The 14,490-nt window shown below is 37.8% G+C and overlaps 1 protein-coding gene across 1 annotated transcript in view; it reads left to right on the plus strand.

The window, feature by feature from the left end:
* The window catches only part of CC2D2B (coiled-coil and C2 domain containing 2B), an 89,415-nt gene that overhangs the window by 25,066 nt on the left and 49,859 nt on the right, over positions 1-14,490 (plus strand). The window contains exons 11-16 of the mRNA XM_021700104.1: positions 1,790-1,930; positions 3,233-3,341; positions 3,542-3,660; positions 6,378-6,555; positions 8,845-8,995; positions 10,253-10,400. Coding sequence (XP_021555779.1) covers positions 1,790-1,930; positions 3,233-3,341; positions 3,542-3,660; positions 6,378-6,555; positions 8,845-8,995; positions 10,253-10,400 — 846 coding nt within the window. The remainder of the gene's footprint in view (positions 1-1,789; positions 1,931-3,232; positions 3,342-3,541; positions 3,661-6,377; positions 6,556-8,844; positions 8,996-10,252; positions 10,401-14,490) is intronic.

Raw genomic sequence — 14,490 nt, forward strand, 5'->3', positions numbered from 1 at the left:
GTACTTAGAGGAAAATTTGTTTATTTAAATACACATGAGAGAAAAAGGAAAGGTTGAAAATTAATGAGCTAAGCATTCTTAAGTTAGGAAAAAGAATAGAAGGAAATAAAGAGCAGAAATTAAGAGCGCTATGATAGAATCAGTAAACTCAAATGTTTGGTAAAAATTGATAAACTTGGCAAAGCTGATCAAGAAAAGAAACAGCATGGGGTGCCTGGGTGGTTCAATTGGTTAAGTGTCTGCCTTCAGCCCAGGTCATGATCCCAGGGCCCTGGGATCGAGCCCTACATCAGGCTCCCTGCTTGGTGGGGAGTCTGCTTCTCCCTCTCCCTCTGCCCCTCCCCCTGCTTGTGCTCTCTCTCACTCTCTCTCAAATAAATAAATAAAATCTTTTTTAAAAAAACGAAAGAAAAGAAACAGTACAAATATACAATATACAATATCAGGAAGGAAAGGGGGACATTATCACCCATGCTGTATACTTTGAAAAACTTCATGCCTAAGAATGTGAATATTTACATGGAAAGGACAAATCTGTACAAAAATACAACCAGAATTGGGGTGCACAGGTGGCTCAGTCAGTTGAGCTTTGACTCTCGATCTCGGCTTAGGTCTTGATCTTAGGGTCATGAGATAGAGTCCCATGTTGGGCTCTACGCTCAGCAGGGAGTCTGCTTGAGATTCTCTCTCCCTCTCCCTCTGCTCCTCCCGCTTGTGCTGTCTCTTTCTTGCTCTCTAAAATAAATAAATAAAGTCTTAAAAAAAAACAAACCATATATCCAACAAGTGAAAGAAGAAGAAGAAGCAGAAGAAGAAAAACCCTAAGTAGTTCAATCACTGTTAAAGAAATCAAATCGGTAATTTGAAATCTTTCTGCAAAGAAAACTTGAGGCTCAGATGACAAAATTAGGATTCGGTAGAACATTTAAAGCAGTGATTCTCAAAATGTGGTTCCCTAGACCAGCAGCGTCAGCTTCATCTGGAAACCTGTTAAAAATGCAAATTACCAGGTCCACCACAGCCTTACTGAATCTGAAATTCTGGGGGTGGGGCTTGGCAATCTGTGTTCAGTAGGCCCTCTGGTGATTCTGATATAGGAAAGGTTGGGAGCCTCTGATTTAAAGATAACTTCTATTTTCACAAATTCAAAGAATAAAAAAAAAAAAGGCCACATTCTTAACTTCATTTCTGAGGTTGTTTTATCCTTGAAATTAAAACTTGATAACAATACAAAAACTGTTGCAACCCAATTTCATTCATAAACATAGTTACAGATATGCTAAGCAGAATTCTATCAAATAATACAGTGAAGTTGGGATCATTCCAGGAGTGCAAGGATGATTTAACATTAGAAAGTCAATTAGTGTAATTTGTCATACTAATAGTGTGTTTGTAAAGTCATGAAACAGAATAAGCATCTTTTAAAACAGTATATTACCTCAATATCCAAATAATATGATCACTACCCCATCCAGCAAAGTACCTCTAAATTTGAAGCAATGGTTTCAATCGTTAATCTGAAAAAAATATAATAAATACACTCCAGAATGACCAGATCATCTGGAAAAGTCTGGATTTTAGCAGAGCACTTTTGAATAGTGAAAAATCTTCAAGTCATAAAGGAATTAATTAATGGAATTTCAGTAGCTATACCAAGATGTGGGTAAAATGAAAAAAAAATCATAAGGTGGGGGTATCCAGAAGAGTTAGTTACATTCTCCTAGGCCATTTTTAATGATTTATAGTTCTAATCCACCAATGTATTTTTGATCTACCTTTATTGTTGTAGTAATACAAAACAGCTCTATGACTTAGAAAGGGGAAAAGACTTCTCTCTATTACACAGTATATTACGGACTTGGAAACAAATAAAATCCCTTCGACAACGGCAAGGGTTTACAAGCACCCCAGTAAAGTTACAGTTTGAAAGGTGAGTGGCTTGTCTATTTGTTCTGATAGGGCTCCTGAGGAACTGCCCACGAATAACTGGGAATTCACAGTCACTGGGAGAAAATCCAGAAGCTAGACAGCTATTTAATGTAGTCAACAAAGGACTTGTACCTTGAATATATGAATAATTCTTATAACTTAATAAGACAACTCAATTTTTAAAACTGAACAGACACTTCACTAAAGAAGGCATATGGATGGCAAATGCAAACATGAAAAGAAGTTCAGCATCATATCCTGTCAATAAAGAAATGTAAATTAAAACCACAATGTGAGGGGTGCCTGGGTGGCTCAGTCATTAAGCATCTGCCTTCGGCTCAGCTCAGGTCATGATCCCAGGGTCCCGGGATCGAGCCCCACATCGGGCTCTGCGCTCCGCGGGAAGCCTGCTTCTCCTTCTGCCACTCCCCCTGCTTGTGTTCCCTCTCTCGCTGTGTCTCTCTCTGTCAGATAAATAAATAAAATCTTAAAATAAATAAATAAATAAATAAAACCACAATGTGAATATACCATACACCATTTAGAATGACTAAAATCCAAAACAAAACGAAATTTAAAAGACAATAACAAATACTGACAAGGATATTGAGCAACAGGAACTCTCATTGATTGCTGATGGGAATGCAAATGTTACAGCCATTTGAAAACAGTGTGGCACTTTTTATAAAGCTGCACATAGACCCATCATACTTCTAGGTGAAACATACAGTCATAAAAACATGGTTAGTGGAGGAGATGGTTATGATTAAAAACTGTACTTGTTAATCACTTAAGCTGTTTGTGAACTCAGTGAAATAACTGGTTTCCTCCCCACAACCCATGGTCTTTTTTCAAAACTGTAGGAGATTAGTGTAACTTCAGCCTATTAAGAAAGATGTTTACTTTGTTGACTTTTTTCCCCCGCTGCACTGGTTTTTAACGTAAGCGCTTCTGACAATTTTTAAACCTACCCAGCATGAAACTTTATATGGTAGAGTCCTGAATTCATGTAAACCTGCTTACTTGCCTCCATTTCTTTAAACGAGTCTGATACACACATGCATTCTGAACCCCTGAGCAGAAAAGGAGAGCCATGGATGCCATAAGCTTGTTCAGAACCGTAGCTCTGGACCTGTGCCTGCTCACCACTCACTCTTATTCTCGCTACGATCATCCTTGGGATGTAAAATTGTTTGTTGTAAGCAATTGGTCGTATGTGTATATGTGTGTTAGCAACACCAGTAACAAATCTCAAATACTTCCACTATTTCTGCTTCAAATAATTATATTTATTATTAATTAGGATAAAAATGAATAAATGTGATGAACAAAACCAAGAAGAACTGTTAGAAATGTCTGAAACTGAGAAGAAAACTGAAGGAAAAGCATTTAAGAATGGGGAAAAACAGGAGGTATTTATATTGCAAAATAACATTCAACTCCTCTTAACTGGTTATAATATTTAATTGCTTGGTAGAATAGGAAGTCTTGGTATTTGTAACAGTTACCCAACAAAATGACAAACATAAGAAATAAAAGTTTAATTTTAAGAATGGTTGTCTTAAGCAATGAACTTACATTGTATATTAAATATTTATATTTTGGCTTCTAGAGCTTCTCATATTTAGCTTCAGAACTTGAAGAATCAGATATTAAAAGAATAAGGCCAATTACCTTGATGCCACAACTCTCTTTCACTGCAGAATTAACAAACTTATCCAAGTGTTCACTGTAAGCATTTTAAAGGATTATTTCTTCATTATATAGTATCTCTTTATTGTATTGTTTTAATAATAGTGTTAGATTTCTTGAGTGAGTCCCATAGCTGGGCACTTTACTAAGTTTTTAAATACATTTGCACATTTAATTGCAACCATAGCTCTGTGGTATTATCCTCATCTTAGAGATGGGGGAATTTGTGCTTATGGAAGGGTAAATTGTCCAGGGTCACACTTCTAATTCATGACTGAGGTAGGACATAAACCTGTTTGGTTTAATGATTGTTTTTTTGTTTTGTTTTGTTTTGCTATGGCAGTAATTTTTGTTCAGAAATAGGTAGGATATAAAGCCACTGTAAAAAATAAGGTTATGTGGTTGCCCTTGCTTACTAAGGGGACCTCTTGTTTTCATAAAAAGTATTCTGTATTGGGGCGCCTGGGTGGCTCAGTTGGTTAAGCGACTGCCTTCGGCTCAGGTCATGATCCTGGAGTCCCGGGATCGAGTCCTGCATCGGGCTCCCTGCTCGGCAGGGAGTCTGCTTCTCCCTCTGACCCTCCTCCCTCTCATGCTCTCTGTCTCTCATTCTCTCTGTGTCAAATAAATAAATAAAATCTTAAAAAAAAAAAAAAGTATTCTGTATCTGGAGGATCCTCTGGGCAGTTTTCTACTTTGACACAAACTTCTTTCCTTCCCAGTTGTGACTTTTTCCTTGAGCTGTTTTCTCCCTATTCCTAGGACTTTCATGCAAAAACAGATCTAATATAGATCCCCATTTCTCCCATCTCTGGGCCTAGGGATCTCATCTCCTTTAAAGAAGATATGACAACTTAAAACACGGAACTTAAGTCCAACTTTTCGACATCCCTGTCCCATGGGACACTTTGTACCAATTCATCTTTGAGTATTGTGAATGTGCATCATTTAGCACAGTGTTGAAGGGTAGTAAATGCCCCCAAAATATTCATATTTATGAAATGATTGGATGGATGATTACATTTAAAATGACATAAAGAGTGGCAGACGCAAAAGCACAATTACCACTGCTCTCTTTCTGACCAGCAAAGTGCAGCAGTGGAGGAAAGCTTTGTTTGTTCTACACCTACTTCCCAAGAGTGCCTGAGATAATTATTATGTGAGACATGCATCCAAAAGGACCACCTACATGAGGATAAGAAAACAAGAGCCATAAAATGGAAGTTAGAAGTAAGAGGAGGAGGAAGATAAATGGAGGTTAAAACTTAGTGGAAGTCAAGGCACAAGGAAATGGGATGTGTTCTGTCTTTTCAAAGTTATTGCTGTTGTGAGGCGTTGCTGTCTTTATCCATTTAAAATGTCTAGTTGAATAAGGGTCGATTCTCTAGGAAAGAAGAATATACTGATGGCAAGGATAGAGATGAAGGGAATACAGGGATTAAAGAAGAATTATAAAGAGTTTATAGGTGATGAAAAAGGCAAGATTTCCTGAGGATAAATATAATCCTGAATTAATGAATTTTCATAATCAGTTCATGAGCTCATTATTAAAACTACTTTCAGAGGGCAACATAAAGGGGAAATGTACCTAACATATTTCTTTAGAGTTAATTGAGAAGATGATTAGAAGAGGCCAACAGGGAGATAGGAAAAATAAGTAATCTTTTGGGGCGCCTGGGTGGCTCAGTCATTAAGCGTCTGCTTTTGGCTCGGGTCGTGACCTCGGGGTCTTGGGATCGAGCCCCGCATCGGGCTCCCTGCTCAGTGGGAAGCCTGCTTCTCCCTCTCCCACTCCCCCTGCTTGTGTTCCCTCTCTTGCTGTGTTTCTCTCTGTCAAATGGATAAATAAAATCCTTAAAAAGGAAAAAAAAAAGTAATCTTTCGTCTCCTGACCCTCTGAAAAGGTTACAGAGAACGTGGGCAGATTTGGGCGCCAGGAGATACTGGATGCCTAGGACAATTAGGGTGGAGAACAGAAGGGCATGTTGTGTTTCAACCTAAAGCTTATCTTTCTGAAAAAGAGAAGTCCTAAACATCATTAGGTCAGTTCCTTGCAGCTGAGAAGGTATTCAATAAATGTTGGGTGAATGAGCAAATGAATGAATGGCTAGAAGACTCTCTTTAGGAATTCATATCACTTAAGGGATCAGTTTATTTCCCAGCAAGTGTTTCATAGAAACCCTGGGGAATCTGGCTTGCCTCTCTGATCTTTGTGGTTAGAGAAAGGATGTCCTGGAGAAAAAGAGTGTACAACCTAAAGCCTAAAGGGATTTTTAAAGACCTTAAAGAGGATACAACAAGCCTGTTGACTGAGAGCCACCTCAGTGAGGTTATTGAAAACATGGCATATTTCTTTTAAAAGTGTGTCTTTCTTCTAGAAGTTAGAAAATATTTTCAAATTTTAAATTCAAGCTCCCCCCCATTCCTAAGTCCCTCAGTTTTCTCCTTTTATAAGACATCTTATGATGGGTAAGTGCCAGAATCTCTTTAAGTTTCAATTTAGTAAAATAAGTTGCTGAGTGATTTATAGTACCTAAATTAGTTCTCTTTCTATTTTTGAGTAAATATCTTCTTTAAAAAAACATTAGAGTAGGAGAGGCTTTTATCCACACATAGGCAAGCGTTATTGGGCTTTAAGATAGCATTTGTCCTCAAAATGGTCATACTTTAACATGCTTAGGTGCATTTTGAAAAGAACAATATTTTGTATCCATTTTGTTTTTCAAGGATCCTTTAAAGATTTATTTAATTTTTAGGCACGAACAAAAGAGGAGAGCCAAAATTCAGAAGCTTAAGTATTTTATTAAAATATTATACAACAATAAACAGGTTTCTTGCACTTCAGTATCTCCTCTTCAGTTTGATTTTAAAGTCATGTTTCAGCAAATTTTCAATATTCAGTTAATATACTGGCCTGAAACAATTTGCTTGGAGGTATGCCATTGTCATTTACTTTTGTATCTTATTTTATGCCATTTGTAATTTTAAATTTCTCATTAGTTACTGTTATATGTGACAAGTAATTTCTGTTTAGAGATGACTGATCTATATGGGTAGGCAAGATACTTATAAATAATGTATTTATAACTCAGCGATAGTCTTTTATGCTACAAGTACAAAATTATTTGATTTGTGGTTGTTCTAAATACTTCCATTCTCTCCTGCTAAAATTCTTATCAACCCTGGATGTGCAGCACTACTGTTCATTTGCTAGTGTGATGGAAGAGGGTTATTTAAACTATAACATGTAGCATAGCTATTGTTAGTGTTGAATGATTTCTCCAAATTGTCTCAGCCCTGACTTAGTGATTTCAGTATCTTGCTGAATTTGTATGTATATATGTGTGTATTTCATTCATTCATTCATTCATTCATTCATCTATTTGTTCATTTATGTTTTGTATTGCTTTAAGAATCTGATGAAAGAACATACACATAACAGACTACTGATCCCTATCAAAAGACCCCACCGTAAGAACCCCTGCACTAAAGGAAGGAAAAATAGGACAATGGAAAAAAATTAGAGACATTAAAGGAGTCTAGATAAGAAGTCTTGATGGGGCGCCTGGGTGGCTCAGTCGGTTGGGCGACTGCCTTCGGCTCAGGTCGTGATCCTGGAGTCCCTGGATCGAGTCTCGCATCGGGCTCCTTGCTCGGCGGGGAGTCTGCTTCTCCCTCTCACCCTCCCCCCTCTCATGCTCTCTTTCTCTATCTCATTCTCTCTCAAATAAATAAATAAAATCTTAAAAAAAAAAAAAGAAGTCTTGATGGCTAACATAGGGGCTAAACTTGCAATTAGACCTGAAAGGAAAGTTAGGAGGGAATAAAGATAGAGTGAGGTTTGGGGAGTAGGGAGAGAATTATAATTACAAATCTAAATCAAAGGTATTTTTACAATACCTAAAATAATTTTTTTCTATCCCTGATCAGAGGCTACATTCATTTTGTTCATGTATGCTATCAAGTTTCTATCATCTTACAATGTGCCTCTGTTGAAATTCCTATTTAAAAAATATACTGAATATACTTTCCTGTTGTACCTAAAATAAATTGTGATGTAATAATCCAACCACTTGAAGTATAAAACTTGCCCTAACTCCAAGGGGATAAATGTGTATTTTGAATCCTTCATCATCCTACCACTTAGAACATGATCGTAGCAAACTAAGAGGCAGGGAAAGAAAGGAATCTAGCTAGGGATAAAGTACACCATGAGCAACTGCAGAAATTACAAAATAAATCTATATGCCCTAACCTAACAGATTCTGACCTACGTTTTGAATTTACTCCTTATCATTCCTCTCTATTCATTTTTCACTTTAGCCAAACTGAACTGCTTGATTTTTTTTCCCCATACATCCTTGCAATTTCCTGCTTCTGAGCTTTTGAACATTCTAGTTCTCCCGCTTAACAAGGCCCATTTTCATTCTTGACACTCCATTCCAGCCACACAATGGTTTTGAGAGTTGCCATCAGGGGACAAGGCTCTCCCAGGAGACTTCACTTACGGAGGTGGAATTCTCTACCTTTACATTTACTATCCAGGATCGGGCCTCCAGCCCTGCGGTCCCAGAAACCAGATTTGACTGGATTTGATGGAATGGTAGTAGAAAGAACAGCATACAGAATCAGAAGACCTGGGTTTAGTATCCAGTAGACATCTATGGAGCTGTCTACTCAGCCCCTCCCTTACTCCTTCTTCCGGGACTCTTTCTCCCTCCCCTGCCTCCCACGGCTTGTTTAACTTCTCCTCTGATTCTATGAGCCAATGAATCTCCCCTTTTCCTAAACAATTCAACCTGAATTTCTATGAATGTAGTTTCATATAGAGACTCAATTTCTTCATTTATAAAATTAGAAAAGTAATACCTATTTCCTAATCATTTTTATCAGGCTTAAATGAGATAAAGAACTTTAAAAGGGCTATACAAAAGTAAGTTTTTTGGGTATTGTGTTATATGTACCTATATGCTCAGAATATATTTGTTATCCTTTAATTCAACTTATTTTCTTTGAAACCAGTAAAAGGCATTATATTTTTAAGGACTTAGGATTATCTCCTTTCTCATAATCATGTGGATGAAATGCTCTAGAAAAATACCTATTTTATATGCTAGTATTTTTAAAAAGGAATAAAAATGTGTTAATTGAGGGTTCTCATTTTAGCTCCCCCCCCCCATTTTGTATGTTCAGTGACCTATCAACCATTTCTTTTATATTTAGGTTTATGAGATAAGTAAAAGGACAAGCTTACTGGCAAAACTATATTTACCTTTACCTAACAACACAGAGTTGAAAAGCAAAACTGTTTTGGAATATGTAGAGTTTAGCTCTGATGAGCTGGTCATACCTGCTTATGGAGAAGTAGGAAGCAGTAAGTTTATTTAACATATCCCCCTCCCCACTTTCATTCTCTTCATGAGTTCCATGTCGTACCTGACCCTGGGTCATTTATATGAGTAAAGAGCATTGTGTTTACAGTATTAGGTTTAAAGTGTATTAAATTCTCCTTTCAGATGTTAAACTAACATTTTTAAAACTGTCTTGAATCAGATCTTTGGGAAATCTAAAATTTGGAATTGGCACCTGTGCTTTTCCTAAATCACCTGAGATAAGAGCACTACACTCTCTGGAACAGGAGCTCTGCTTCTGAGTAGAGAGACTGCTCCGCTTCTGCCTGTCCTTTAGCAAAGCCCAAAGATGCTCCGGGATGGGACGGGATGGGACGTTTTGATGCATCTTTGAGCTGAATAGAGAAGGGAGGTAGAGGAGGAGTGAAAGAAAAAGAGAACAGGAGAGAAGGAAGAAGGCATGTTTCTGTTCACTTGTCTTTCAATTGATTTCACTCCTCATGCAATGAAATTCAAGTTAGCATTTGAAGTTTTGAGAGCTGCCATCAGGGGACAAGGCTTGTGAGAACACTTCCATTCCTCTCCTTCTCCCCCAGATACCTTCTTTCACCTTCCTAAATAGGAGTTTCACAGCTGCTTGTGTACGAACAAGTGAAAAGGAAGTATGAACAAATGAGCAATGAGGAGACAGAAGGAAATAAGTAGGCAAAAAAGCCTGGGAACGACAGGAATAAGACAGGAATGTAGTTTGCTTAGTCCAGCTGAAGCGAGAAAATAGGGTTGTGGGAACCCAGGAGAAAAGACTTAGGGCAAAAAATTTAAGGAGCCCCAGGAAGTCAGCAGAAGTTTCGAGGAGTATTGTTAAGCTCTCTGGAGATTGCAAAAGAAAATGGATAGAGGGGGAAGACTCAGGACGATAGGGAAAGAGGACAGAGTAGTAGCTGGTTTGCCCCTAGTATTGCAGCCAGCAGTCGTTTCCTGCTGGAAGCCACTTCCAGAAAGAATGGTTAAAAAAGCTTCTAATAGTAAGAAGAGTATCATAGAGGTGTCCATCCCTAGGTCTTCAGATCAATATTTTCCTCTCTGTTTTGTAGTCTGTTTGAAGTGGTCTGCCTTGAGGTACCGTAGATGGAAAATGAGAGAGAGTTTTGAGATTAGAGCCTGGGGTCACCACAGAACAGCCTGGGGTTTCACAAGTAAAGTCAGGGAGAAAAAAATCTACAATGTGTCACATTCTATGCCTTATTAAAAATTCATGTTTTAATGCTTTTTATAAATAGATGTACCTTTTCTTCTTGAGGGAAATGGAACTGAGGAACTTTGTCTTTTGACGTCAGGAAAACTGAGCTACTCTCTATCGTGGGCTTTAGATGAAAATGGTATTCCTCGGACACCCATGTCACAGTCATTAAGATCTGCTTATTGCAGGTAATAAATTTTTTTTTTTTTTTTAAAGATTTTATTTATTTATTTGCGAGAGAGAGAATGAGAGACAGAGAGCATGAGAGGGAGGAGGGTCAGAGGGAGAAGCAGACTCCCCGCCGAGCAGGGAGCCCGATGCGGGACTCGATCCGGGGACTCCAGGATCATGACCCGAGCCGAAGGCAGTCACTCAACCAACTGAGCCACCCAGGCGCCCGCAGGTAATAAATTTTTATGCTTGAAAAATAATGCCAGTACTCAGCAAACCATCACACAGAACCTGTGTCAGTAAAAGGGAAAACTCTAGCAGTGGTAAGAGCAGTCTAGTTGATTTGGACTATTTATTTTCATTTGGATTTACATGTAAGTGAATGTATCTCTTTAATGCTTAGGTTTATAGTTACATGGATGATGGGAGAAGTGGTTCCATAGCTCTTGCAGGCAGAGGCTGAGACTCCCAAGGATTTTATTTCTGGATCCTTTGTATCTCCCAACCATTCTGGATTATGAAAGAATCATTTATGCATTATCAATTTGCTAGAAGAAAAATCCTAGAAATCTTACTCTATGCCCTAGGACTTCTTAGAGAACTTGGGATTAATTTCTAGATCATACCACAAGTAGGATTACTAGAATTAAGTACAGTAAAAATCTATAAAAATGGTAATACTGGTTTATATATTGTGCTGTGTTTGAATAAAACAGGAAATATAAAGGGCTAAGTAGATTCCATCATTTAAAAATTAAAGAATGATGATAACGAAAAGATGGTTCTCCCTCCCCATCTAAACACATATTTTTTGATGTGGTCCATATATACAATGGAGTATTACTCAGCCATCAGAAAGGATGAATACCCAACTTTTACATCAACATGGATGGGACTGGAGATTATGCTAAGTGAAATAAGTCAAGCAGAGAAAGTCAATTATCATATGGTTTCACTTATTTGTGGAACATAAAGAATAGCATGGAGGACATTAGGAGAAGAAGGGAAAAATGAAGGGAGGGAAATTGGAGGGGGAGACGAACCATGAGAGACTATGGACTCTGAGATACAAACTGAGGGTTTTAGAGGGGGGGAGGGTGAGGGGATGGGTGAGCCTGGTGGTGGGTATTAAGGAGGGCACGTACTTGGAGCACTGGGTGTTATACAAAAACAATGAATCATGGATCACTACATCAAAAACTAATGATGTATGGTGACTAACATAACATATTAAAATTAAATTAAATTAAAAAAAAACATTGTTGTACCCAAACTATATGACATTATGGAAAAGTCAGAACTATGGAGACAGTAAAATATCAGTGGTTGCCGGGCATTAGGAGGAAACAGGGATGGATAGGCAGAGCACACAGGATTTTTAGGGCAGTGAAACTACTATCTGTATGATACTATAATTATAGATACATGTCATTATGTATTTGTCAAAACCCATAGAATGTACAACACCAAGAGTAAACCTTAATGTAAACTGTGGATTTTGAGTGCTGATGATGTGTCAGTCATTGATTATAACAAATGCAACTCTTTTATTGCAATGAATGTAATAAATTATAACTGGTACAAGATATTGATAGTAGAGTAGACTGCAGGTTGGAGGCGGGTAGGGGACGTATGGAAACTGCACTTCCTGGGGGCGCCTGGGTGGCTCAGTCGTTAAGCGTCTGCCTTCGGCTCAGGTCATTATCCCAGGGTCCTGGGATTGAGCCCCGCATCATCGGGCTCCCTGCTCAGCGGGAAGCCTGCTTCTCCCTCTCCCACTCCCCCTGCTTGTGTTCCCTCTCTCGCTGTATCTCTCTCTGTCAAATAAATAAAATCTTTAAAAAAAAAAAAAAGAAACTGCACTTTCTGATCAGTCTTGCTCTGAAAAAAATAATTTTTAAAATTTAAAACATTGCTATAAATAACTTGGGTTAAACAGGAAATCAAAACTGAAATTAGAGACTATTTTAAAAATAACAGTGAGAACACTATAAAGCCAGTGGCATATGGCCAGATTCATAGTAAGTGTTCATAAATGTTTTTCTTGGCAATAGTTTTAGAGAAAAAAAGACAAAGTGCCAGTAGTACTCAGCAATTGATGTTGAAGAGGCTAAGGTATTTGTAGATTACTTACCAAGAAGTTTTAAAAAGAGGCTGAAAATAAGAGAGACAATAGAATCAAAGTATAGGTTTCTTGAAAATTGGGGCAATTTTATCTTCTTAGAATAAGTGATGAAATGCATAGAAAAAGAGCCAGAATGTATTAGAGTATGAGATCCTTCAGAGTCAAGAAGATATCGAACGAGAATGCAAGTGATAGCTTGGCTCTGTAGAAGAGGAAATACCTCTTTAAATCAGAGAAGGAAACGGAAATCACTGTGTAGACAGGAACGCAATTTTGATGATGTCCTTGTTTTGCTAAGTAAACAAGGTCATCTTCTTAGAGACCTGAATAAACGCATTTAGAGAAAAATGGACAATTAATAAAGATAATCCATTTTGGTGCTAGTGAATAAGCTTTTAAAACTCTGAACCATTATTTGCTTGTATTTCTTCATTTTTCCCCAGCATTGTCCCCACTGCAGCTATTTCCAATCTTTGTCTCCTCATACTATTCTTCACTTTCTTTTTGGAGTCAAATATTTGTTCTTCTTACTCTAAAGCTAACTTTTATACAGGTAATTAGGCACTTTTCTTTGTCTCCTTTAGGATCTTGATGACGTATTTATATCCTTTTCTTACATTATCTTTAACTCTTCCATTTCCCTAAGCTGTTAGTCTTTTGTATTCAAGAAGCCTTCTTTGTTTTAAAACAAAGAAAAACCCAAGCATTTGATTAAACCCTGAAAACCTGTCTTGGCTGTTTTTCCTGTCCAAGTCCTCATTTGTGTGGTCTACTGATCTGTGTACAAAGCCTCCACTTTTTATTCACACATTCCCTCCCTAACTCAACCCATTTATTCCTGAACACTACCAGTGACCTTCTGGCCAGATTCATTGGCTTATCCTCATCATTTTGCTTCTTGAAGTCTTTTCTCTAATGGCTTCTGTGATGCTGCAGTTAGCAGTTCCACTTACTTGGGAACTCAGGTTTACAAAAGATTGAAAGCAGTTCTGTGAAAGATTGGGACAGATGCCAGATTTCAAGAGGCAGTGAATTGCAAAGGAGGTTTCAAAGTCCAGAGCACTCTCTAATGAAGTTAACTTGAAGTAAAACTTTACAGTTGGGGCCTCCGTGATCAGAGTGGTTGGTTCCAGAACTCTCTTCTACAGTTGTGGGTGCTCAAGGGCAGGTGCTGAGCCCGGGTTCCAGGAACCTGGGATGGGTGCTCCAAAAGGCAGGGCTGACTTGTGAGAGTCAGAGCTTGGAGCTATCCTTCAGAGCAAGAAGATCCAAAAGAAAGTATTCATGTAATTCTCTGATTTACTCATTCATTTATTCATTCATCGATGAGCTTGAGATGAAGCAGTGAACGAAAAGATTTTGGAATACTTTAATGGCACATTGAGCACACTTCTCGAATCTCAGTGATTATTGTCTAGAGTTTTCATTTAACACATTTTTAAAATATAAACCATTTTCTTATGCTCACTATTTAATGAAATTTTCTGATATGGTTAATTGACTTTTATGTTTGCACCTCTTTATCTTCCACACTTTCATTTTACATTTACTTTTCCTGATGAAAATCTGCTCCTTTATTGATTCTTTCAGTCAGCCTCTGTGGCTAGCAAATTTGTTTAGTTTTTGTATATCTGAAAATATCTTTATTTTGTCCTCATTCTTGAATAATAGTTTGGGTGTAACATCTGAGGTTGATACTTATTTTCCCTTGACACTTTGAAGCTATAATTGCATAATCTTCTGGGATTTATCATTCCTGTTTAAAAGTCTGCCATGTTGGTGTTTTGTAGACAGTCTATCTTTCCTCCCTAATAACTTTACTTTTTTTCCCCCCTAATTCATAGAGACACAAAGCCAGCAGTTGGGGGTAGGGAGGAATGGGGAGCTGTTGTTTAACAGAGTTTCTGTTTGGAATGATAAAAATTCTGGAAATAGGGTAGCGATGGTGGTTGTACAACACTGTAAGTATACTTAATGCCACT

Source organism: Neomonachus schauinslandi, chromosome 6 (genome assembly GCF_002201575.2).
Source record: "Neomonachus schauinslandi chromosome 6, ASM220157v2, whole genome shotgun sequence".
In the NCBI taxonomy this organism is placed as follows: domain Eukaryota; kingdom Metazoa; phylum Chordata; class Mammalia; order Carnivora; family Phocidae; genus Neomonachus; species Neomonachus schauinslandi.